The sequence below is a fragment of the Lemur catta genome, chromosome 9 (genome assembly GCF_020740605.2).
Source record: "Lemur catta isolate mLemCat1 chromosome 9, mLemCat1.pri, whole genome shotgun sequence".
Lineage (NCBI taxonomy): Eukaryota > Metazoa > Chordata > Mammalia > Primates > Lemuridae > Lemur > Lemur catta.
In genome coordinates this window covers 75,290,220-75,317,997 of record NC_059136.1, presented here as the reverse complement: position 1 = coordinate 75,317,997, position 27,778 = coordinate 75,290,220, and the positions used below count along the sequence as shown (strand labels likewise).

At 33.4% G+C, this 27,778-nt stretch overlaps 1 protein-coding gene across 2 annotated transcripts in view; it reads left to right on the top strand.

Annotated features, from left to right (window-relative positions):
- The first annotated feature begins 3,471 nt into the window (after positions 1 to 3,471).
- ZC2HC1A (zinc finger C2HC-type containing 1A) overlaps positions 3,472 to 27,778 on the top strand; it is a 46,234-nt gene continuing 21,927 nt past the window's right edge. For both annotated transcript variants that reach the window (XM_045560993.1, XM_045560994.1), the window contains exons 1-5: positions 3,472 to 3,583; positions 11,458 to 11,534; positions 13,661 to 13,777; positions 18,622 to 18,763; positions 20,852 to 21,000. In XM_045560993.1, coding sequence (XP_045416949.1) covers positions 3,568 to 3,583; positions 11,458 to 11,534; positions 13,661 to 13,777; positions 18,622 to 18,763; positions 20,852 to 21,000 — 501 coding nt within the window. In that variant the 5' untranslated portion in view covers positions 3,472 to 3,567. The remainder of the gene's footprint in view (positions 3,584 to 11,457; positions 11,535 to 13,660; positions 13,778 to 18,621; positions 18,764 to 20,851; positions 21,001 to 27,778) is intronic.

The window sequence follows — 27,778 nt, the reverse complement described above, 5'->3', positions numbered from 1 at the left end:
AAGCTGTACCACAACATCTAAGACTAAAGAATTTATAGCCCTCTATTGCTCTGTATTATATCTTACCCAGGGCTTCCTTTACTAGATGCTAACTTCCTAGAGCTCACAGGAACTTCTTTGATGTTCTCTGTCGTGCCTAGAGCAGTGTAGCATGCATGGGATCTTAACAAACGTTTGAATTAATAGATTTTCAATTAGGATTTGGAATTGTGGTTCAAAGAGATGGATAGGCAGGATCACAACCGAACGTTGAAAAAAAAATTATCTTTTTCCAGCTGGAAATAAGTTTTAAAAGTGGAGAACAGAAATAGAATAATTGCTATCACACTGTGAATGGAGTAGCTCTCCAATCAATGAGAGAGATGAACTTTGTTTCAGTTTCTTCTCTTTTAAAGATCCCCTTGCCTTTTCTTGGTGTTTTCTTGTGTAGGAAATCTTTCCCTCAACAAATCGTCATATTTGAAAGCCAACCTATTTTTGCTTTCTGATTATCCCAGGCCACGATGAACTATCACAATTTTTTCCCTGAATTCTTAAAGAATTTTGTTTAACTTCAGTCTAAAAAATGAAACTAGTAAGAGTCAACTCAGAATGTGCTTTTTCAATTTAGAACACTTTTAAGAGAAATATGTTTCTTTTTTGATGAAAATGATCATTTTTTATGATTACCAAATGTATAAATTTATTTTTATATGTTGAATTGTGGCAGGTCATTCCTTTGGTAGACATAGAGGGGAAAAATGCCCAACATAGTGGAGTTAATAAACTAAGTTGTATTCTAACTGAGATTCAGAATCTCATTTAGCTGTGCTCTGCAAATGGTCTGAGTGAAAACCAAGGGTTCTCTCTGAAAGAGAACTTGAATTTTGTGCAAGATCCAACAAGAAGTTGGAGCTTTGAAAGAAGACATATGTAGCTTGCTCAGCTTTTAGGGAGGTGCAGATGTGGATTGACTCCAGGGAATGGTGGTTGAAGGGAACATAATGCAAAATGGAAAGAATCATAAATATGATATAAGATGCCATGGGTACCGTATCTATTTAGTTACTAGTTTTGTGATCTCGACCAAGTCAAAAACATCTTTGAAACTTCGTTTTCCTTTTTGTGTGATAAGGAGGTGGGAAGATCTCTAATTCTTTTTGGTTTATGAATGTTTTTATCAGCTAACAAGATCACTTTGCAGAAAAAAAATAATTATGTACAGATAGGTACATAAAAACATGAGAGAAGAAACTGAGGTTCATACATTTTAGTAACTAGTGATGAAATGGACTTGAAGCAGAGAAATACAAAAAAAAATTGTATTTGTATTCAACAAATATTTCTTGAAGGAATGCACCAGAAAAACGGAAAAGTCCAGAGAGGAAGTAAAGTCAGAAGAGAGCACCAAGACCAAGGAAATTCTTAGGCCAGGCATGTAGGAAGCAGAGGAACGAACTTAACAAAAGCAGATTGGAGATGTCCACTTTAGCCAGGGATCAGTACCAGGGAATAGCTATAGGAGCCAGGTTAGCTGTAGCAGAAAAGCGCTCGATATTCATAGAGAAGGCTAGTAAGCATGTTTTAGAGAATTAAGATTCACAGTAGAAATGCCTACCCAAGTATACATTAAACAATATGTCTGAACACTTGAGTGAGGCAAGGAAGGAGAGTGAGGAGCTTAATGAAATCATCATAGCCTTTTAGAATTGGGCAGACAAGAGTTTAAATCTAAGCTCTACCGTTCACTAACAGTATAAATATTGACAAGAAATTATTAATAATTTCTCTGAGACATCTAGAAAATGAAAATTTTAATTCTGAAAAATAAAAATTATAGTATCTACTTTCCAGAATTGTTTTGAAGATTAAACAAGTGAATATATGAGAAGGACCTAAAACATGCCTAACATCATTTATTCTTTATTGCTATTGTTATCATTGTTATTGTTGTTGTTACTACAGATTTTATGCCCAATAGGTGTGGATCAACAAACTCAGTATTTGTCTTGACTTCAGTTCAAGAACCTGTAATTTGTAAGGCAAATGGCTTTTTTATTTTTGTATTTTTTTCTATATGTGCTTTTTTTTCCTCTTTAATGTTCTTTTAAAAGCCTCCTCCCCACCACCAAATTCTAATTTTGTCTTAGCAGAAAGAAGGAAAGAGGACCTTTCCACACTCAGTCCAGGGTAGCTAAGTTGCCTTGCATGGCTGTGATCTGACCGACTGGGCCCAGGAATTCAGATGAGCAGAAGTGTTAGGGCAGAACCAGGAGCAGGGTAGAAGAAGGCCAGTCAGGCATGGTCGAAGTGTTCTTTATGTGATTCCATACAAGAGATGGACTTTACCACATTCAAATGCACTTAGAGCACCTTCCCAGTTAAAGACTATGTCCTTCTCTCAAGTGTTCACTTATTTAAACAATACCTTCATTTGAGTGGAGAGTAAGGATGAATATGGCTTTCTAAAGGTTACTGGTTTGTAAGATGCATACTTTTAACAGTAAAGTTAGATATGATGACAAAACTCTTCAATTAAAAGGAAAGATGAGAAAATTAAGATTTGTGACAGACAATGCATTAATACTGATAACTTTTCAGTAGGTATACTCCTGTCAACAAACCATACGGCTTGTTTATCGCTGCTAAATCAAATTTTCAAAGAAATTTAGGTCTGGTGAAATGTGTTAGACTGTTAAGAAAAACTGTTAAAATAATTTGATTTAGTTTTGAAATTACCCACCCCTAGGAGGTTTTGACTCTGTCAGAAAGGAGCCTCATTCTGTTATGTCTGGGTTAGTTATGCCTCCAGTTTAGCACTCCCTGATCAAACATAGTTTTGACGTTCCCTCATTAGTTACCAGGCCAGCAGACTATTGCAGTTTAAAGATGGTAAAGTACAGGGCCAGGGTAGGCCAAAAGTAGAAAAAGATGGAGGAAGGGCAAGGTTTCACTTCTAATTTTTGATACAAGCTTTCCCAGCAATCTCAGTTCCACAATCCCAGATAGAAAGTACGATTTCTCTAGGAAAAAAGATGTCTTTAACTATGAAGGTGTGTGTGAAGATGAAAATCTAGCGGAAACAGTCAGGTACAGTCGTGGGACCAAACAGAAGAACATGGAGAATGTGCTGCCCACAAGTATGTAGGACGTTTGTTTGTTTTGCTTGTTTGCTTGCAGAATCCGTTGAGAGGGATAGGTGAGAAGACAGACTTGCATTGACTGGATAAGGGACTGGTGATGGGGAACCCGTAAGGTGCTGAGATACTGAGATAGGACAATGAGGTGTGAGGGAAAACAAGGCTGGAGTAGAACAAAGGCGCCGTTAGGTAGCAGACTGCAATCCGAGGCGGCTCAGGGATCCCCGGAGGACCAGCCCGGGAGCCGCGAGCCGGCCGGGACCGGCGGAGACCCCAGGGGGCGCGCCTCCGCCGCGGCCCCGCCCCCGGAGCCCCGCCCCAGCCCGGGCTCGGCCAATGGGAGCCCGGGATGTTAGCGGGTGGGAGGTGCGGCTGGGTAGCTACAGCCGGAGCTGGGCGGTGGCGGGCGCAGCCCGAGCAGTCTCGCCGAGCCCGAGGCGGCGGCGCAATGGAGGGACTGGAAGGTGAGGATTTGAAGGGATGCGGGTCGGGGGTCTAGAGCGGGCCCGGAGCAGCTGGGGAGCCCTGGATTTCAGTACCAGGGAGGCAAGGGCAGGTCCGGAGCGGCGGAGTCCGCCGCGTCTCCGGAGGCCCGGGCGGGCGGGAGCAGAGAGTCCCCGAGGCGGTGGAGAGAACGACTCCCGGGCTGCCCCGCCTTAGACGGTCTTCAGCCGGGCTCGCCCACCCCGGGCCTGAGCCTGCCTCTGGCACGCGTCTGCACGTCCCTTCCTGCCATTTTCTCATCTTGCCTGACTACTGAGCGTCCTTTTGGCAATCTCAGTCTCTGGCCAGATTTTATTCTCCTTGCAAACTGGACTCTCCATTAATGTCCACGGCCTCTCCGGCACCAGGCCAGCCTTTTCTGGGGCCCAGGGGTGTGTCTCCAACCTCGAGCTCCTGACACATTCTTTGGCCAATTTCCCTGGATAACCGTTTTTTACATTTCGAAGGCATCTTTTATGGGAGGAATGCTAGAGCATCTCCTAAGGAAGTGTCGCTGGCTAGCTTTAGAGCCGGTACAATAGGTCGCCAGAAGGATTTAATGGCTTATTCACGACCACTGTGTAAGGAAGAGCCAGCATTGGTTCCTTATCTTTGGGTTTATCCTGTGCTGTAACCATGACTCCAGATTTTGCTTTGTTCCCAGTTCTTTCACTTTTTCTCTATTCTGTTTACTCGTTTTATCCTGTGTAATGACAGCATTCGCCTAAAAACAAAGGAAGAAAAAAAACCAACTAGCGTTGGCAACAACAGTTTCAAGATTTTTTGATGAACAAACAAACCTTCAAAACTGATTATTAGCTCTTTTTTTTCCCCTTTCTTAATTTACGTGGATTCAGGTGGAGTTAAGAATGAACAGAGGCATTTAACCCTGTGTAATGTTGCATATTAGAGAGTAAAATATTGTAGGTTGTGTTGTGAAGTGAAAAGTGGTAGCGGTAACATTTTCAGTGACCCAAGGTCACCAAAAAGCAAATGTAATAACGTGAGGTGAGTTTATTTCATATTTTTGCTCCGTGTTAAAGCTCTCATAGTAAACACCTGAAGGATGATAGATGAAGAATTCTGATAATTGTGGACAGCTGCAGTATGATGTGACCTGTGAAGTTCTTGTTCTTTGCTTACTTTATTAGGAATATAATTCAAGTTTCCAGGAAATAAGAGATTCTAATGATAGTTCAGTTCCTTACTTTCAAGATACTTTTGTTTAGGGGACTCCTCAGGAGGCAACTTATTTTTTATTTTAATTATTTTAAAAACATGGTGGTATTATGGCATAGTGGGTAGGCACATTGGTTCTGAAATTCTCATAAGGTTATCATTATATATAATATGAGATATATAAAGTGCTTTGTGCAGTTTGAAGATTATTTTATTCAACATTTGTTATTAAGGCAAAGATTTTCATCTGATTTTTCACGTTGTATCCTAAGCAACTAACACAGTGTCTAACACAAAGTACTCAATAAATATTTGTTGTTAAATAAATGACTTTGTCTATGATGGGCATCATTCTAAGCCCTGAGGATGCAGTAAAGGATCATAACAGTCAAAGCCCCACGCTCATTGAACCGATATTTTAGTGGACTTTACGTTTTAGCAGTGCTATGACATTACTATTGAAACCTTACTAAGGATGCTTTTAAAATATAGTGGAAACCTATTATAATACTCAGTTACATAGGTGGAGAAATACATGGATTCCATATGTATGGTCTTGTTTTATGCATGGGCCCAGCTTTTGTTATATCATGTTAAACAGTACTTGCACTTTACTCTTTGATTTTTTTCCCTTACAAAATGAAATGCTATCATTAAGTATAATGTGTTTAATTGTAATTAATTAGGTTGAATATATGAAGCTCCCCTTTTTGTAGGGGATGAATATTGGTAATTTCAAGTGGTTCATCCTAATAAAGTAAAAGCTCTGAGAGTCTGCTATTAAAGACCGTGTCTTTCTCCACCCTCCTCCCTCTTCCCCTAATAGATCACACTTTGTAAAGACCAAAACTTCGAATCTTAAGGTTACCATTCATTGATTTATTTATTCATGCCTTCATTTAATAAACATTGATACAGTGACAAAATTTCTTACCTGTTAGAAGTTTAAGTCTAGTACTTTGAAAGAGTCTAGTAAACATTATTTTTCTATATTTAGTAAAAAAACTCTTCAAAAGTTTGCTTAATGTGTTAGAGTAATTGAGTAAATATTGTGCTCTTTGACATTAGATTGGTGGTTCTAGTTGTAACCACTTACCAGACTTACTTTGGTTGTAAAACCAGAAAATATATGGATTCTTAAACAATTCTATTGAAGATATGTTACTCTTTCTTATAGCTTTTACATTATTTGCATATATAGATCATATACGACATATGTTATTTTTGGTCTTCTGGATCTTTTTTGCTTCTTGGATTCTCAAAGGATGAGCTGTTAGGCCGAACACTATATTTTGAAACCAAATATAAGTTATTGCTCATGATTTTGTACTATCAATATCTGAGCACTTCTGAATTGTGTGGGTAATTACAGCAAAGCCTTCAATTCCTTTTCACCTAAGGTTTATGCTCTATAGATCTATGTACAGGCAATAGAAGTATTTCTAGATTTGGGAAAGTTCCAATCTCTTATAATCTTTTTCTGTGAAATGAAGAGATGATAAAGTCTAAGCAGATTTTATCCTTACATATAGTATTGTCATTCCCTTCATAACACCCTGATAAATAGTTATAACAATTGTGGCAGAGATCAGCTGTCCATTCCTTTTACACTGCTGAAATTATCAGACCTTAGTACTGCTCTCTAAAGCTTGTCTAGAAGTCTGATTGCTCTTGTGTTATTGTCCTTCATTTAGTTGAAGACAGCCATCATGTCCCATCAAGGTTTCTGTTTTATTTTTCCCTAATATAAACATGTACTAGTTTATGAATAATACTTCATCTTTTTTAACTTATCTAGTATTTGTTGCTTTTTGGTACTGAGTTGGATGCCAGATATTTTAATAGCCAATATATTGGAGAGACCTGTGTTCAAATCCTTGTTTTGTTTTGTTTCCTTTTAGCTCTATGATTTAGGCAGTTTGTTTAATCTGAACCTCAGTTTTCTCAGCTATAAAAAAATGGAGCTGTTAAATACTAAACTAACTGAACTGTATTAAGTGATGTAACATATATAAAGCATCTAGCTAAGTGCCTAATACATAGGAAGCCCCCTCAGTACATGCTTATTGGATGGATAAGAGAGCTTAAGAGTGGGCCAATAGAGGTAAAATATAGCATGCTTGGGAGGAGAGAAAGGACTTTAAAGGTTGAAGAGATTTATCAGTAGTGTCTCATACTGTTGAAAGGTCCAGCAGGATGAGGGTTTAAGAGAGGGCTTCTAATTGGACTAATAGTAGATTAATGGTGATCAGTTACTTCCTTTTCTTGAGGTCTTTATTCAATATCTCCTTAATGAAGCTTTCCCTGATTCCACCCACTTTTCAAAGACTGTCTTCTCTCCTTACTATGTTCTTTTTTCATTGTACTTATCACCACCAGACATTTTATATGTTTGTTTTTATTCATTTTTTCCCTATTAAAACAGTAAAAGCTCCATAAGATCAGGGTCTCTGGTTTTTTTCATCCCTGTATCCCTACTTCCCAGAACAGTTTCTGTCTGGTGCTAGGTACTCAACAAATACTTAACAAATCAATGAATGGATCTGTTTTAACACAGTGATTGGCCTGATAAAGTTTGTGTGCAGTTCAAATAGCAACTGAGGAAGTTCTGCTTTATGAAAACCCATTTAACTCAGTTTTGTATCACATTTTCCACACATTTGACCATAGAGCAAGGGATTTGAGAGTCATTAGTAGTAGAAATGACTGGTCATGTTCAGACTGGGTAGGAAGAAAAGTGCAGCCAGGAATGGAAATGCAAGTCATTCTGAGATCAAGATAGTGACTTAAAGGTAGAAGGTAGAAGTCTGTGGTTAGAGAAGGAACTTAAGTCCAGAGGTGGACTCTAAGTTGTTTTGGCAGTAGTTTTGCTAAAGTAGAGTTCAGGTAACTAAAGTGCAGTGGTGGGTGAATGTTGTGTGTTGAGTAGGTTAAGTGTGCATGGTGAAGTCCCCTGGGATGAGCTAAGAAAGAAAAATCTTTTGAGATAGTGGATATTGTTGGTCTGAAAGTAATTAGATTTTGGAAAGGATCTTGGGAAGAAAATGGTATAACAGATGTTGTGCTTCAAAAGAGAGGTTTCTTGAGTGTTAAAGCTTAGATTCAGATTAGCTGTGATAGAATATAAGACTAACAGCAGTGAGGAGATAGACATTCTACAATGGAGGCCAGAAGTGCTAATTTACAAGATTTCTTTTGAAAATATTCTCTCCTATTTCTTAAATATATACATTTTAGAATGTCATAACTGTTTTATATATTGTTTCACCTCACCTATATAATAGTATTATATAAGGATATCATTTCAAGTCTTACTATTGTGCCGGCTTTGAAGTTATGAAATATAGCAACTCAGTACAGAATCATTTGTGCTGGTTAAATTTTGTAAGGAGAGATTGGCTTCTTGAGAGTTCTAGAATATTTAAGTACTTTATTGATTTGGTTCCGTCCATCAATGTGAATGCTTCTTTCAACAATGTTTGCTCTCTGCTATAATCTTCACTCATTTGAATATCATAGTATTAATAACATTTGATTTATCCAGGTACATGATGGTTATATTGGTTTTAATCAAGTGAAAGTTATAGCTGCCTCATCATTATTTTATTAATTGTGCCTGGGAGATCAGAATATCTCAATTTACTGGTCCAGTGACTCTTAATATAAGTATATTATATGTTTAAAATAATGAACAATTCACATAATACATGTACTTTGTATAACTAGGTGATCTTATCCATAAAGCATTATACCTTCTATTATCTGGTGATAAACAAAACAAGACTCTTTTTATTCCATACGCCTCAGATCATCTCAAGAAGTTGCTTAACCCATCATCAATGATAGTTCTTCATGCCTTGGAGATTAGTAAGGTTAATTTGGTTTTTAAAGTTTAGTAATTTACAATAGAGATAGTGCATAAGTTAAGAGGATATGACAAATTGATTTGATTAAAATAATTACAAGAAAACTAGGTATTTCCAACAATGTCAACTTGGTTATCCTTAAATCCTGACTTGTCTATATTTATCCTGGTCTTTTTGAATTTGGTAACACTAAGTCTTGTTCCCATTTTAATTGATAATTTTGCTTATTTCAAAATGAAATGAGACATTTTCATAAGAACTGACAATATACCTATGAAACTGAGAGAAAACATTAAAATTTTAAGTTTTACAATTGATTTATTGAAATTGTCTTTAAATTCTTTTTTTGTTTTAGAAAATGGAGTGTTATTCAAGTTGGAGAATTGTTACCTTGCTACTGAGTAGAAGTTCCCTCAATAGGTCATGCCATCAGCATACATGCCCATGCCATATTTTGTGAATTATAGGACTGTGTTCTATGACCAGCTCATATAAGAGGAAATTATAAATTTATATATATATCTCATATTCTTTATTTACTTTGGGTGAATTCTATTTTAAAAAGATTTTTATTGAGATAATTACTTTTAAATGCATTCTCTTTAATGGTAATTTATCTTTTTTTATGCCTTCTAGTGATGATAATTTTCCTTTAAAGACATTTTAAACATGTTTGATAACTTGTGGGAATTAATTCTAAGAATTGAATTTTATTGTAATATTCTGGTTGCTGTTAAGTTTTAATATTTTGTATAAAAATAGGAGATGATTTGGTTCTTGGATACAGTGAATGAGTAAATCATATAGATTATATTAGTTTTATGAGAGTAATGATGATTGTGTTATTCCATCCTTGTGTTACTATTACTTGGTACATACTTGGCAAGTAGTAGGTGTTCGAATAGGCACTCAGATTATTTCCATGTGTTAAATTGATTTTTCTCAATAGTTAATTTTTGTAAGATTTTGCCCTGTCATCTATTTAATATGTAGATAACAAAATATACTTTTAATTAATAAAATATGGTGCTTTTTAATATTTTGTGTTCCTGAATTTTTAAATCATTGCTTGGTAGTTAAAGGAATAAGTGGAAACTGTAAGCAAGCTTAGTAGGCTATTTAGCATGAGGTCTCATTCTATCATGTTGAAGACATTCTTAATGAACCTAATGGATTCCATATAGCAACTGTGTCAACTTTCTGGATCGTTAGCAGAGTTAAATGATCCTGATAAATTACGTTGCCCTCTCTAAATAATTTAGCTCCTGGACAAACCAGGCAAATCTTTGCTTTTGTAGTGTCCATTACTTAAGCCACTGTGGAACATTACCTCCATCTGAGATGACAAGTAGTCACCATCTACCAGTAAAATAGGGCAGTGGAGTACTAGGAGAATGAGAGAACAAAAACAGTTCTTCTCTTACTGTATTTGAATGTATTCTCACCAGTGTCTATTTTGGTTCACCTGATTAGTTTACTTTGAACTCACTAAAAGCCTTGAAATAGATTATATACAGTCATAATGTACTTCGTTATGAGTTTGTTTATGTTACTTCTGAAGGAAAATTCTTTTCTACTTGTCTTCATATGATAAAATAATTTTAATCTGTAAAATAATTCAGAAACTATGGAAAAGATAATTTTTTAGAACATAGGTATGAAAATAAATTTAGGTTTGGTATTTAGCTACAAAATAAAATGACAAATTGACTCAGTTATATAATCCCAAAGAATTTAGTTATTTGTTTTTTTAAAAAATTATTTTATTACTAACATTTGTTATGTCCAAGTACATACATGATGGTTATATTAATTTTAATCTAGTGAACGTTGTAGCCATCTCTTCATTATTTAATTAATTGTGTTTGTAAGGTCAGACTATTTCAATTTACTGGACCAGTGACTCTTAATGTAAGTTTTATGTGTATAAAATAATGAACAGTTCACATAATACATGCAGTTTGCATTACTAGGTGATCTTATCCATAGAGCATTACGCTTTCTATTGTGTGGTGATAAACAGACTGCTATTGTTTTTATTCTAGACTCCTCAGATCATCTCAGGATGTCACTTAAGCCATTAACAATAGTATATCTTCATGCCTTAGAGATTAATAAGATAAATTTGGTTTTTAAAGTTTAGTAATTTACAGTAGCGATAGCCTGTAAATTGATTTGGTTAAAATAGTTACAAGAAAACTAAGTATTTCCAACAGTATCAACTTGATTATCTTGTGAGTTTTCTTAGTTTTTTTTTCTTATTTTGGCTTTTTTTTTTTTTTTGGAGACTGGGTCTTTGTTGCTCAGACTAAAGTACAGTGGCCCAATCATAGTTTACTGTAACCCCGAATTCCTGGGTTCAAGTGGTCCTCCTGCTTCAGCCTCCCAAGTAACTGGGACTACAGATATGTGCCACCATGACTGGCTAATTTTTAAAAAATTTTTGATGGGGGCTGGGTCTTGCTATATTTCTCAGGCTGGTCTGGAACTTCTGGCCTCAAGTGATCGTCTGGCCTTGCCTTCCAATGTGCTGGGATTACAAGTTTGAACCCTCATGCCCAGCCCAACTTGGTTTTCCTTAAATCATGACTCTTCTGTATTTATCCTGGTTTTTTTTTTTTTTTTTACACCACTTTTTGACTTTGATAACTCCAAGTTTTTTACCCATTTTAATGATAATTTCACTTCAAAAAGAAATGACATTTTTCACAAAAATTGACAATTTACCTATGAAACTAAGAGAAAACATTAACATTTGAAGTTTCAGGATTTGAACTATAGAAATTATTTTAAATTCTTTTCTGTTTTAGAAAATGGAAGTGTTGTCCAAGTTGGAGAGTTGTTACCTTGCAAGATTTGTGGAAGAACCTTCTTTCCGGTAGCATTAGTGAGTAGACTGATTTTGTTCCTTTTCTCTTTGCGGTTTAATGGATCTGTAATTGTTCAATACTTCATGACAACTCTCATGGGAAGATCTTATTTGGAAATTTTTGAAGAGTTATTGGGTGGTGGTCTTTGTTCTAGAGTCTTGGTTCTAACTATGTCATTCTTCCAGAGCACTCTCTTTCCTTTAAGGTTTGGTCTTCAGAACTCCTCTATTAAATTGTTAAATTGTTCCTAGTTTTGTGGGATTATTACCAACCACAAATAAAAACACAAAAACAAAACAAAATACCTCTAGAAATAAGTAATAATGTATTTACAAATACAAAATTATATAATGTTTGGGGTTTGTTTTACAGTATTTTAGAACAAAAGCAGGAATAGATGAAACAAAATTGCTAAAATGTTGGTAATTTAATTGTTGAAGCTGAGTGATGACTAAATGGGAGTTAATTATACTAATCTCTCAATTCTTATGTATTTTTGAAGTATCCCAGAGAAAAAGTTTTTTTCAGTATAAAAGTGTACCTAAAATTTATTATGCCCCCCTCAGATACTTTTGGTTACTTAGTATGTACAAATATTGAAGCCCTTTTAACTGATCTTAATAAAAATTAGCCAACTATAAAAATAGGGAACAATAAAAATCATGCCTATGTACCTTAAAGATGGTAACTTCAAACAAAAATATACATTTAGTGCTTGCTTCGGCAGTACATACATTAAAAATATACATTTATTAATAATTTGGAGGATAAGGAATTTTTTCTTTGAATATGGATCTGCTGATTAGAGTTCTGCCACCATCCACTGTGCATCCTCTTACTAATTTCAGTTTGTTTGTTTAGAGCAAAATGAAGAATTAATGATACAAAGTGGCCTTCTGAGTGTAAGCATCTTTTAAATGACTTTTCTGTAATCCTTTAAAAACATCTTTCCTATACATTCATTCAGTGACTTTTTTTCTTATTAATTATTTTTGAAAGCATTCAGCTGAGTTTCACAGGCAAAAAATGCATTTTTTTTTTTGCCCTCATTTGTCTAGTATTTGATTTAATGAAGTTACCACTATAACAGCTACAACTTGAATAATCAGGTTTGGAAACAAGCAGCACTTACGCTTGACATATGCCAGAACATTTGTACAGGGGTCTACTGCCTGCTAACCTCATTTTTTTCTTAAATGCTTAAAGATTTTATTCTCATATTTATAGTTACAGTGCTTGTTTGTTGAAATGAAAACTGAAAACAAGTATATAAAACAGTTGATTACTGATTATTTACTGAAGGCAAAAGAGGCCCTATGACATCAAATAAATCAGTTTTGGGGTTTCTTTTTTCCTAAAGTTTAATAGTTCATTTCTTCAGTGTTTACCAAAATACAAAAGAAAGTATGTTTAACGCACTGATGTTATCAGTCAACATGCTTTATGTAGTAGAGGGAGAATGTTTGTTTATGTAATTGGTTAACTGGAGGTCACTTAAAAGAGCTTCTCTTGGAATGCCCTTAAAATGAATGAATGAATGATTGAGTTGGCAACTCTACTAAAAGACAAACAAACAAAAACCAGAGGAGTGGAACACTAGGTAACTCAAGAAATATCCTAGGTGAAGAAAGGTAGAAAATTTGACTTCCAGAATGGAGGAAAGGGATCATTATGGGGGAAGAACACAAATCTGACCACTTTGCCCTATTATTTTATGTAAACTTTATATTAGCATATTACTGTTATGTTAGCTTTAGTAATCCAAACTACTATTAACTTTTGTAAATTTAACCATAATGCATTCTTCTCAATTTACATTGTTTTTCTAGTATCTATGTTCAGGTGTTTAGTAAAGACTCCCCCCCCCCCACTGGATTAGCTTTAACTTGGTTACATTATTTTTCTTATTCTTAGCAATGTGAAAACTAGAAGATATTGAATAAGTGTTAATAAAATTTTAGAAGACTGTTTTGTGAGAAAGGTAACTTACAGCATGTATTACAGATGTGTTTTAAAAGTTAATTTTAATTAAGGCAAGGTATATCTTTTCAGATTTTTTAATTGATCTCAATTTAAATAAAGTTTTATAATTTTCTCTTCTGTAGAAAGAGAAAATGATATATTACATTTTTTCACTTAACAGAAAAAACATGGACCCATTTGCCAGAAAACCGCCACTAAAAAACGGAAGACTTTTGATTCAAGCAGACAAAGAGCTGAAGGAACTGATATTCCAACAGTAAAACCTCTTAAACCAAGGGTAACTATATAACCTCTTGAACAATATGAACCTTGCTATTATATATAGAAAAAATTATAATTACCTGTTTTACTAAGATTAAAGAATAAACACAATTCTGTGTTATGTGTTCAGTTTAGGAATTATCAGAAGGTTATAAAATAAATTTTATTCTAAATAAAATTTCAAACTTCTGCAAAGTAGGAGTAGACCAAGGTGCCATCTCAAATTCCATCAATTACAGTGAGGTTTTTATACCATTGGAGAGCCAAGTGCTGTCACATGTTCTTTCTAAGTCATTGTTAAAAACTTTAGGTATAACTTAAGTTTTGAACTACTACTATCTCTTACCAGTAGTATAATTCCTGTATACAGAAAGTAAAGCTATTATTTGTAGATATTTTAGCATAATAGATATTGATTATCTCGACTTATTGATTGTCAGTATTTGTAATCTATATTATGTCTTCTGGGGAAAAGTTTTGTCAGTTGTTCAGTTGTCCATGTACAGCTATTGTTAGCTTGTTTTCTTTCTTGGAACCAAAGCAATAATAATCTCTCCTTAATACCTGTCATATAGTCATCCCTTGATATCTGTAGGGGATTGGTTTCAGGACCCCACCTTGGATTATCAAAATCTGTGGATTCGCAGATTCCTTATATAAAATGGTATAGTATTTGGATATAACGAAATTTGAATAAGGTACATAAACCAATATTTCAATTTGTTTTTTAGTAACCTGGCAAATACATGATTATATTAACTTAAATTAGCTTAGGAAGATAAACTAGCCAAATCATAATAGGCAGTATGATATAGTGGGTATGAAAGCTGGCTTAAGAGTCAGAATGCCTGGATTTAACCCTGAGTCTGCTACATTCTATGTTATTTTGGAAAGTTACTTAATCTAATTATGCTTCTGTTTATGAAGTAAAATGATGATAGTGGTAGTATTTATCTTGTGGGGTTATTGTGGGAATTACATAAGATCTCATAATTGGTGATCTCAATAAATGTTAATTATTCTATTTCTTTTATAATGAAGGGGGTTTGAATACTTAAAAATTAATTTCCAGAAAAAAAAGTAAAAACCATTGCTTTACATTAAGTGATTTATTGCCTTGCTGCTTTAAGTGTAGTCCATATAGCAGTCATATCCATGTTATTGGGGAACTTTTTAGAAATACAGAATCTCAGGTCCTTCCTAGACATACTGAATCTGCATTACAACAAAATTCCTGGTGAGTCATATTCACATTAAAGTTTGAGAAGCAATGTCTTAGAAAATTTGAACATTGTAGTGTATTTCTCAATATATTTACATTTATCAAAAAAAATCCTTCAAAAATCACAAGCAGAGTGGGGGCAAAGCAACTACAAACTCCGTTGTTGGAAAGGCAAAAGGCAGGCATAATCCACAAATTACCAAAAGGTATGTAAGGACTGCCCAAAGCAGTTGAGATCCAGGAGCAATTACCCATAAGAGGAAGTACAGGAAGTTGCTGGGGAGGGCCAGGGCCATGGCACAGATTCTGGAAATCTGCTGCTTTAAAAGTGATTCCTTAAAGGTGAGAGGTCTCATCGGAGAATATATTTCTCTTGTTTACTCGAGTCAAGGTGGGAACTGGGATGAGCTGCAGGAATTTGGGTAGCCAGAAACTGGAATGAGCAAGGATGAAATTGGATAAAAGCTAGAAGGGAGTAATGGGGAGAAAAGGAAGAGTCGAGGAGGCCTAGTGGTAGAGGCCCTTGGAAAGCACTATAAAAATGCCCTACCTGAAGATGAAGGGCATAACCTAAAAGGCTGTGTCATTTTTTTGAAGTGGTTCTTGAGGGATTTGAGGGAAGCAGGATTGGCAGCAGTAGCCTTCCTGGATCAGTATTGTTTCAGAGAACCAGAAGAGGCAGGTGTACGTAATCACACAAAGGCACTTTATTTGCAGGAAATAGTCTATATCTCGTGCAACAGAGAAGAGAGCTGCTGGTTTGTGTAGCCTAGAAGGCTATACTGGGCCTCTCCTCCCCCAAATCTGTTGCAAATAGCTGTACCAAGAAAACTTAAATTATTCAGTGATGAATAATAAAACCATTATTAGCCCAGCATTGATAAAAGATACTATGGGAAAAAGAAAAGAGCAGGAAAACTTACCAGTAGATGAGTAATACCATTGTGGAGCAGATTAATATTGTGATCAGATATTTTGCTATGGAATAAGAAACTTTAAAGAGTCAGTCACTTCAAACATCTAAATTTGCTATTTACTGTTTCTACATCCATATTCATTATAGAGGTGGATCAGTAATCTTTCTTTTCATCAAAGTTTTGCTGCTCTCAGAAAACTAGTTAGAAAGTTGTTTTCCTGTTTTCTAGTCTCTGAATGAGTTTGTGTAAGAGTAATGCTATTTTTTCCTTAAATGTTTCCAAGAATGAAAAAATAAAGGCAGCTGAGCCAAGAGGTTTCTTTGTGGGAAGGAATAGATTTATTTTTTAAAATAAATATAACACTTGTGATTTTCTATTTCTTTTGGTATCTGTTTTGTTGTGTTTTCCAAGTAAATTGTGTGTTTCATCTTAATTATAAAATTGATTGGCATAAAGTTTCTTTATAATATCTTCTTTTCTTTATCATGTTTGTATGAACTGTATGGTATATTCTCATTCCTTAATAATTTGTGTTCTCTTTTTTCTTGATTAGTCTTGCCTTATTAGCATTTTTAAAGAGCCATCTTTTGACTTTGTTGATTCAACACATATTCTTGATTTAAAAAATAAAGATATAATAGAAATAGTTGGATGTTTTAATAATATGATAAAATAACTCTTTGTAGCATGTGAGCCAGCATGAAAGAGTGGAAAGACAATAGAGGTAGTCCCATTAAAGTCAGGAACAAGATTAAGCTGCAACCAACACAGTACACGCCAGCTGATCCAGTTCAATAAGAACAAGAAATTACATGTATAGAGATTGGGGAAAAGACTGGGTAAAACTGTTATTATTAGAAGATGTGATATACCTGGAAAACCCAAGAGAATCAACTGAGAAATTACTGCAAACAATAAGGGAAAGGTGAAATAATGTGGTATAATGTTACTATACGGAAAGTACTAGTCATCATATATTCAACAAACAACCTCTTAACACATAAAAATAAGAAAAGACCTTATATAAAAGGACAAGACAAAATCTAAAATACTTACGAATAAACCTTATGATAAAGATACTTCAACAAACAATACTCAGAAAACCTACCAAAAGATACAAATGACCACTTCCTCAAATGAAAATATAGCCTAGATGCTTGTATAGGTAGACTCAACATCATAAAACTTTTAAGTTTCCTAAGTTGTTTATGAATGAAATGTTTAATTTTTCCAGTTAAAATATAATTTTTTAAAATTAAACAAGCTGATTCTAATGTTCATATGGAAAATATATGTATGAGAATAACCAGGAAAAGATTGAAAAAGAAGCAGAATAAAATAGGATTACTCTATCAGATATTAAAATATAAAGTTTCAATATTTAAAACACTGATACTGACCCAGGATAGTCAGAACAATGGAACAGAAGACTAAGTTCAGAAATAGGCCCAAATCCATGAAGGAGTTTGGTATGTGATAAAGGTGTTATAACAGTTCTGGGGGGGAAGGAGTCAATAAAGGATGGTGGGACAACTGTATAGCTATGTTAAAAAATAAAGTTAAATCATTTGTCACATCATACACCAGAGTAAATTCCATATGAATAAAAATTTAAAATTTTTAAAACAATATTGTGGAAATTCTAGAAGGAAACATGGGAGAATTTCATTTTTCCATCATGTGAGTTTGAGCATGGCTAACTATGACTGCAAATCTAGAGACCGTAAAAGAAAAGACCAGTAAATTAAACCATATTTTAAAAATAATGCTGCCTATCAAAAGACAAATTGTTGGTAGGAGGAAGGGGATAGTTCCTATAAAGAGTTACTATCAATAGAAACTGTGACAAAAAAGACCAGTAACCCAATAAATGTTAATCAGGAATATAAACAGTTCACAAAAAAGGCAGTACAAATGGTTCTTAACAATATGAAAAGATGCTCAATCTCACTAATCAGAGAAGAAAATCCGATTAAATCCACAGAGAGAGGACTATTTTTCACCTCTTTAGTGAGTTAATAACCCAAAAGTTGGATAACGTACTCTATTGGAGAGTGTATAGGAAAATAGGAAAATATACTTGTCTTAATCTGTTTTCTGCTGCTATAACAATACTGCAAACTGGGTAATTTTAAAGAAAAGAAATTTATTCCTCACAGTTCTGGAGGCTAGGAAGTCCAAGAACATGCGCTGGCATCTAGTGAGGGCTTTCTTGCTGCATCATGCCATGGTGGAGGAGCAAGCATGCATATGAGACAGAGAAAATAGGGGCCAAAAGTATCTTTTTATCAGGAGCCCACTTCTGTAATAACTAACCCACTCCCCACTCCCGGCATAAAGGCATTAATCCATTTGTGACGGCAGAGCCCTCATGACCTAATCACCTCTTAAATGTCCCTACATCTTAATATTGTATTAATGGTAATTAAATTTCAACATGAGTTTTGGAGGGGACATTCAAACAGTAGCAGCACTCTTAGTGGCAACCTAAGTAGATCTAACACAGAAAGCAACTTAGCAGTGTCTGTCATGATGAGAATTGCATAAAAGATTGCATATGATATAATTCAGTCACATAAAGTTTCTCTTTAAAATTATAAATTTGGGAAGGAAATCATTTAAGGACTACTAATAAGAGAATATTTAAAATTATATGGCATTACCTCAAGTTTTATTTCAATTTACTAAAGAAATTGTGATACTTTATTTATTTATTTGTAGCCAGAACCACCAAAGAAACCATCTAATTGGAGAAGAAAACATGAAGAATTCATTGCCACCATAAGAGCAGCTAAAGGCCTTGATCAAGCACTTAAAGAGGGTGGCAAACTTCCTCCTCCTCCTCCACCGTCTTATGATCCTGGTATATGGAATATTGTTGACAGAAATGTTTATGTTGTGAGAAAATAATGATAGAGTTTTTGTATTTTAACATATTATTAAACATAATTTATAACAGTGAAACCTGATGAAGTATAATCTTTAAATACTTTGGTGTAAAATAATGTTGATAATCCAGGCATCTAGGTTTGTAAAGACACATTAAAATAGAACATAGGAGTGTATTATCTTTTTATTTCAATATTTTTTTTAGATATAAAGCATTGCATATCATTTAAAAATTATTTTAGTAACTACTAAGTGTTAATAAACTAGGAAATATTTTAACTGTGCTCATTGTAGATTGAATGTAGTCGTTCAGTAGGATTCATATAGTTATGTTAACCTGGTTCTTTGCTATCTTTTCATCTGGGAAGGAAAAAAAATCATAATATTATTTCTGAAATTTATGTGAGGAGATTACAATATAGACTGATATACCTAAATTATGCCTTAAATTCCTGCGTTATTACATTTTCTTCAATCGGCAGATAAAAACAGTGAACCAAGCTGTTCATTGTTACCAAAAGCAAAGCAAGACTCTGGTAACCCAGTATAAGATACAATACTAAGATACTGAAAGACTTAAAGTAGCACTGATGGCACTTTGACATTGGTTATTAGGGTAGCTTATGAAGAGGTTGTTAATGTAATAAGATAGCCAAATTAAAATTATGTTAGTTTTCTAGATTGAGGTTTATTTCCTAGAAAAGAGGAAGTTCTTTAGCAAATCTAGATATAATCATTTTTAACATTTTATTATAGATGAGAGGTTGGCAAAATATTTCTATAAAGGGCCAGATAATAAAACTACTCAGCTCTATCATTATTCTATCATATAGGCCATAGACAATACGTAAATGAATAGGCATGACTTTGTTTCCATAGAACTTTATTTATAAAAACAGGCAGCAGGCAGGTAGGATTTGGCCCAGGGTCCATAGTTTGCCCACCCTTGTTCTAGAATATTAGTAATTAAGTTTAATTTATGAATGTTTCTGGGATGCTCCAACTGGTCTTGGTATCCTCTAATACTACCTTTATTTTCCCCATGGACTTGAGTTCTCTCTCTCTCTGCTTTGGAGGTATTCAGATATTGCATCTTACTTTACATAATATTTCTTATGCCTAATATAAATCAGAGGAAGTACCAGTTCTTCGGTATAATTTGGACTTAAGAAATTTTTTAATCTCGTGGGCCTGAAAGAAACAACTTGCTTCTTTGCTAGAGGTTGTAGACCTACTCCACTAGTAAGTAGGACAAATTTCTGAGCTTCTGATGAGTAAATTCAAAAGGGCAAACTTCTTATCAAAAAATAAACCTGTCAAAATAAATTAAGATTTTTTTTTTGTACACTACTAAATTTTCACATCTATTCCCAGTGTCTCATTTAGTTCAGATCTCTTACAGTGCTACAAAATTTGGTTCTAGGATAATTTTAAAAGAAGTTTAATTTACAGTATACTTTGTATTTTGGGAGGATATTTTATCTAGGAAACATTTGCTGTTTCTTAAAGTTGAATTAATTATGTTAGTGAGGTATATTTTTATCACTTCTTCCATCTGTTAGGAAGTTTAAGAGAAAAATAACACTGTTTAAAGATGAGTAAACTATTTCTTGACAGTTTTCAATTAGATAAAAGATTTTAATAGATGAGCCCACATTTTAAAATGTATTTTAATATTATGTGTTATTACTGCTCAACTAGTCTACCATATAAAATGTGTATTTATTATGAAAACATATAGATGCTAAAAAGAACATTTTTCCTCTACTTATTTTTTTTACTGATGATTTATTTTTTGTTCTCTTTTTTTTTCCTTCCTCAAATTTAATTCAAAGCCAGGAGAAAATTGAAATTTATCATGTACTAGCAGACCTTTTTCTTAAAATTCTTTACTAAATTCAGACATGTCGGTCTAGGTGGTTATAAGGAAACAGGAGTTTTTGCTTTTCAGATGTTATTACTTAATGTTATACATCTCAAATGACTTCATAAAAACTTCTGATTTTTAGTGTACATTTCAAGTATTATGTTATCAATCTGTTTCTGTTTTTATCTATTTTAGATTATATCCAATGTCCATATTGCCAGAGGAGATTCAATGAAAATGCAGCTGATAGACATATAAATTTCTGTAAGGAACAGGCAGCACGTATTAGTAATAAAGGCAAATTTTCTACTGATACCAAAGGAAAACCAACTTCTCGGACACAGGTGATGTGCTCAATTTTGGTTGTTTGTATCTACAAATAAATGAGAAAATGGCTCTTTCAAGTGTATAGTTTTGTGCTTTTGCTTTATAGGACATTAAACTACAGTTGTCTCACCTGCTTCATATATATATACACATATATAAAATAAAACCTTATTATAGGTTATCTTGTTGAGTGGAAGAGCTTGGTACATAGTTTTTGTATTTTTCTTATGTATATTAGGAATACTTTCTCCCATTCTGTGACTTGGCTTTTCATTTTCTTTAAAGGTGTCTTTTGTAGAGGATAAGTTTTAAAATTCAATCAAGTCTAATTAATTATTTCTTTTATAATACATGCTTTTTGTATTAAGAATTTTGTATTTTGTATCAAAGAAATCTTTGCCTATATCAAGGTTGCAAAGATTTTTTCTCTTACGTTTTCTAGAAGTTTATAGTTTTAGTTCTTATATCCATGAATCATTTCAAGCTGATATTTGTGTATAGTGTGATACTATATAAGGAGCAATGGTTAATTTTTTTATATGTGAATATTCTATTGTTTCAGCACCATTTGTTGAAAAGATTTTAAATTGCAAATAAATTCTCTAGGCATCTTGGTTGAAAACCAGTTAAATATATATGCATGGGTTTATTTCAGGACATACTGTTCTGTTCCATTGATTTATATGTCTGTCCTTTAATCAATACCAAACTATTGCTATACTGAATATTGTACCTTAAGTCTTAAAATCAGGTAATCAAAATTTTCCAACTTGAATTCCTTTTAATAATTGCTTTGGCTATTCTAGGTTTATATTTATAGATAAATTTTGCAATTGATTTGTAAAATTCTACAAAAAATGACTGCTGGTATTTGATTGAGATTATATTACATCCATAAATCAATTTGAGGAGAATTGTCATTTTAACAATATTGAATGGTCCACATCATGAACTTGTTATATTTTCTACTTATTTGGGTGTTCTTTAATTTATTTTAACAATGTTTTATAGTTTTTAGTATATAGGTCATATACTTACTGTGTTAAATCTTTCCCTGAGTATATTATGTATTTGGATGCTCTTGTGAGTGGAATTACATTTTATTTCATTTCAATTGTTTATGGCTTGTTTAGACTGACATTTATAAAACTGGTTTTTTTTTTTTTTTTTTATATATATATTTTTTTTTATTTCAGCTCATCATGGGGGTACATAAATTTAGGTTATATACATTTTCCATGTCCCACCCATCCCCCCGAGTCAGAGTCCCAAGCGCGTCCGTTCTCATTCTCCAGACAGTGCACCTGGCACTCATCATGTAGTCATACCTCCATCCCCTCCCCCCCCCCACCTCCCCGGGTCTGCACCTTCAAGCATGACCATTCCCCAGAGGGTGTGCAACGCACTCATCTTGTAGGCATAGGGTTTTTATATATCGATCTTGCACCATGCTGTTTTGCTAAGTTCACTTATTAATTACAATATCCTTTTTAATAGATTTCTTAGGAATTTTCTGTGTATACAATCATGTCACCTGTAAATAAGGACAGTTCTATTTTCTCCTCTCCAGCCTTTTTTGTTTCTTTTTGTGCTTTATTGTGTTATCTAGAACTTTCAGTACAGTGTTGAGTAGAAGTGATGAGAGTATACATCCTTGCGTTGTTTCTATGCTTAGGTGAAAAGCATTCTATATTTCACCATTGAGTATGATGTTAGCAGTGGGTTTTCGTCTATGTTCTTTGTCGAGTTAAGAAAGTTTTCTCTTCTCTGGGACTTTTTTTTTCCTTCTAAACTACTGATGAGTTTTGAATTTGTTGAATGCTCATTCTTTATGTGTTAAAATGATGTAGGTTTATTCTCCCTTATTCCATTAATACAATGTATTGCACTGATTGATTTTGCAAAATTTGCAAAATTTTGGCAAATAGGCCAAATTTGCATGCCATTAATATATTTCATTTCATTATGAATTGTTATCGTTTTTATATATGTTGATATCTTGTTGGATTTGATATGCTAAAATTTCATTAAGAAAGGAGGAATACTGGTCTAGTTTGGCTAGTTTTGGTGTCAGGGTAATACTGGCCTCATAATGGGTTTGTACTTATTTCTTCCTGTATTTTTTCAAAGAGTGCTTGCAGTATTGGTTTTATTCCTTTTTTGTATGTTTGCTAGAATTCATTATTGAAGCCATCTAAGCGTGGAATTTTCTTTTTTCTAAGGTTTTTGACTATTATATCAATTTCTTTGTAGATAAAAGGTGGTACAGATCTTCTGTTTCTTCTTGGTGTCAGTTTTGGCAATTGGCATCATTCAAGTAATTTGTCTCTTTCATCTATGTAGTTGCATTTATTGACCTGAAAGTATTATCCTTTAATGCCTATAGAATTTTTAGTGATATCCTTTTTCATTCTTGCTACTGGTATTTTGTTTTTTCTTTTGTTCTCACTGATCAGTTTTTTTCCCTTGATCAGTTTAGCTAGAGGTTTATCAATTTTATTACATATTTTCAAAGGAACAGCTTTTGGCTTCATTGCTCTGTATAGCTGTGTCTCACAGATCTTAATATTTATTTTTATTATCAGTCAATTCAAAATATTTTCCAATTTGTGATTTTTTCTTTTACTAATAGTTTACTTCAAAATGAGTCATTTACTTCCAGATATTTGAGGCTTTTCTAGATGTTTTATTGTTTATTTTTAATTTACTTTTGTTGTGATCTGGAAACATACATGGTAAGATTTCTGTCTTACTGAGATTTGTTTTATTGCCTAGCATATGGTCCTTTTTGGTGAATGTTACCTGGCATTTGGGAAAAAAAAGTCTCTTATGCAGTTCTTGGGTTTTGAGTTTTGTAATGTCAGTTAGGTTAAAGTGGCTGATCTTTTATGTCCTTACTGACTTTTTGTCTAGATGTTCCATCAATTGCTGGCGGATATATGTTAAAATCTTCAAGTATGATTGTGTTTTTTTTCTATGTTTCTCATTATATTTGCCAGTTTTGGCTTCAAATATTTTGAATTTCTCTTCTTATTTGTATTTACATTTTTAATTTGTTGTCTTCCTTTATTGACCATTTTATCATTGCGAAATGTCCCTTTTTGTCTGCAGCAATATTTCTTCTGTTAAAGTGAATATCATCTGATAATATAGCCATTCCAGCTTAATTATGCTCATGTATTTTCTGTCTGTTCTTTAACTTAAGTTAATTTGTGTTTTTGTGTCGCTTGTAGACAGTCTATAATTGGTTCTTGATTTTCTTTGTGTGTTTTTTCTTTTTGAAATCAAATCTGATACCCTCATTCTATTGGTGGAAGTACTTAGTCATTTACATTGGATGCAGTTATTGATTTGGTTATGCTTAGGTCCACCACATTGCTGTCTGTTTTTTATTTTGTCACTATTTTTTTTATTCTTCCGTTACTTCTTTCTTATCCCTTTTGTCTTCATAAAAGAAATTGTATTTTCTTTATTGGCTTTCTAGCTATAACTTTTTGTATTTTTTAAAAATGTTCACTCTAGTAATAACAATTCATCTTTAACTTATCCCTATCTATGGGTGTTTTTATTTACTTCTCATCATCCTTAGTACTATTGTTACATGTATGTAACTCTATAGTCATTACAAACCCATCAGTATTTTTGATGTGTATTGTTATACTTACTGCTTTATTTTTATTTATGTATTTATTTTAAATTGTAAATTGACAGATTATAGCTATATATATTCATCGGGTACAAAGTGATGTTATGATTTATCAGTACAATGTGGAATAATTAAATCAAGTTAATTAACATATCCATCACCTCAGATCCTTATCCTTTTTGTGGTAAGAACATTTGAAATTAATTTTCTTAGCTATTTTGAAGTGTACAGTACATTGTTATTTACTGCATTCACTATGCTGTACAATTTATTTCAAAGTAAAAAAAAATAATAAAACTATTCCTCCTGTCTAATTGAGGATTGTACCATTTAACCATCATTTCCCCCACACTCCCAGCCTCTGGTAACTAAGATTCTGTTCCCTGGTTCTTTTGAGTTACAGTGTTTTAGATTCCACATATAAGTGAGAACATGTGGTATTTGTATTTCTGTGCCTGGCTTATTTCACTTAGCACAATCTTCTCCAATTCTATCCATATAGTTGGGTCTTGTTTTTTTTGAAGACCTCAGCTACTAAATCTAACACCTATGACTCCTTTGGAGTTATTTTCTGTTGACTGTAATTTTTGCTGAATGTGGATTATACATTCCACTTTTTTTGATGGTTGAAAACTGGTCATGGTACATAATATATTACATCAATTCTTGTTTCCATTTTGTTCTTCTGCAAAATGTTATTTGTTTTTTATTTCTTTCTTTTTTTTTTGGAAGGGGGATTTTAGTAGGCAGTTAAACCCAGCTGTGAGTTTTTCATGGTTTCCAGTAGTCTCTTAAAATCATATTTTAAAAAGTCCTCTTGTTGTAATTGTTATCTGTAGGAGGGCTTTATAGCCACTTCACTTTTCTACCATTGAGTTTGTAATTTGTTATTTTGTTTTTAAATTCTTAAAGTTGGCTGTTTTCTAACTTACTATTTCTTATAGTTTCCAATTTTCTGTTAATATTTTCATAGTTGTCTTTTATTTTTTTAAGTGTAGTAAATATAATTGTTTTTTAATATGTGTCTAATAATTATGGTGTCAGGTGACTTTTATGGATGTGTCCCTGCTGTCTTTGTTTTCCCCTGGATTCATGGTTCTTTATATCCTTCCATCCATGATTATGATTGACTTTTGCTGCTTGTTACCCTTAAAAAATTACTCACTTTGATTATTCATGTGACATGCCTTCTTCCAGAGATTTGCACTTGTTCCTTTTAGGTATCTAAGAGTGCTATCAGTCTGGAAATGTTTGAAATTAAATTATTGGCTTTAGTTTGCTTGACCAGCCTAATAACAAATTTATATAGCAAACCCATGTGATAGCCAGGTTTTTATTCTAATCTCACATGGTTTGGCTTGGCAATTCCTTTTCCTCTCATCTGACAGTCAATGCTTTTACAATGATTTTTTATACTTTCCTGAGCATTTTTAGTTTTTAGTTGAAAGGTTGGTCTAAATAGTCCATTCTACCATTTAATCAAATGGATGCTGTAAACTTAGTTCTTTAAATTTTTTATAATTTCAGTAAATAGTCTTTGTAAGTATAAATATTTTCAATGCTTTTACAATGATTTTTTATACTTTCCTGAGCATTTTTAGTTTTTAGTTGAAAGGTTGGTCTAAATAGTCCATTCTACCATTTAATCAAATGGATGCGGTAAACTTAGTTCTTTAAATTTTTTATAATTTCAGTAAATAGTCTTTGTAAGTATAAATATTTTACTAAGGAAATTTGTTAGATTTGTGATTAGTGTAAAAATACACAAAAAAACCCTAACGAATATTATAATATGTGTATGAATTTAATTGTATAAAAACAAGGCAGTTTAGGTCTTCTGATTATTAAAATGGATTTATATAGAATTGTTGATTGATAGAGTCACCCTGAAAGGATCTTTATAATACCAATAGACTTTCAACTAGATGTTGTGGAATGGATAGAATGCTGCTCAGAAAGAAAGACATAAGATTATCTCAGTCAGCAGAGCAGCAAGATACTGAGAGGCAGATGATTATGTTTTAAACAAGAGGCATTCAGTAAGAAAACTTACATGACTAGTTCTTGTTGAAAGTAATGGGAAATATTATAGGATATAAAGATAAGATTTGTCTAAGTTCTGAATATCTCAGAGAACCCAACAATAAAATTATTTTTAGTGAAACAGTGGAAAGACTTCATGTATAGAGGGTAAAAGCAAAGCACCTTTTGAAAGAAATATTCTGCCTTTTTCTAAGTATTTGTAGGCCATTAAATGAATAATAATTTCTACTGTGTGGATAAAAATCTTTAGTCTCCAGTGTGTGATGTTACTAGAGCCCTTTTTGCCCATGCCCTGCCTAAAGACTTGACCTCTCCATGTGTAATAGGCCACACCAGCACCCTTTGTTTATACTAATCATATTGTTCCTTTTTGGTTGTTGGCAGCACAGTTGGAGCATGTCACTAGTCCTGGATCCTAATATAATTTTATTAACTATTTTTAGTAGATATACCCTCTGGTAGTTTGACAAGTCTTTGTTAGGTCTTTTTTCCCTATTGCTGTTAATTATAAAGTCTTTCCTAATGTCTTCATTGGTTTTTTAGTGGGAGAGAATGATATTAATTAGATGCCCTTTTAAAGCAGAAACATGTCTAAGGTTTTAAAGAAACTGTATCTTTATACAGTTTATACTTCTCCCAAAGACTTCTAGTCATTGTTCATTTGAAAGACATTTACTGAAAGGTTTGGTTTTCTATTTGTCAAATGCTTAAGAGATTTCAGTTTCTGGCATAATAATGCAAAATGTGTATGCCATTTTTTTTGTGACCCTTTATCCAGATTTAATTTTTTAAAAGTTCACATATTGAATTTGAGTGCTTAAAATTGGTTTTAGCCAGCTGTGCTTGGTAGTAGTGCATCTTTAACTTTTATACTGATTATTGGTTTTAAAATATAATTTGATTTTGAAAATTGGGTTTAAGATCTGTTTTTCACATAACATTCTAAGCAGACTGTATTGGGCTAAATCACAAGCACACATGCAAGTATAGTTGTCACGTTATAGTTGAAGCATTGGGTTGGCACTAAGGTGGCATGAGTTTTAAATTCCTTTATTAAGTTGGGGCAAATTCATTTTTTTCTATTGGAGCAAGTAATCGATAAGATA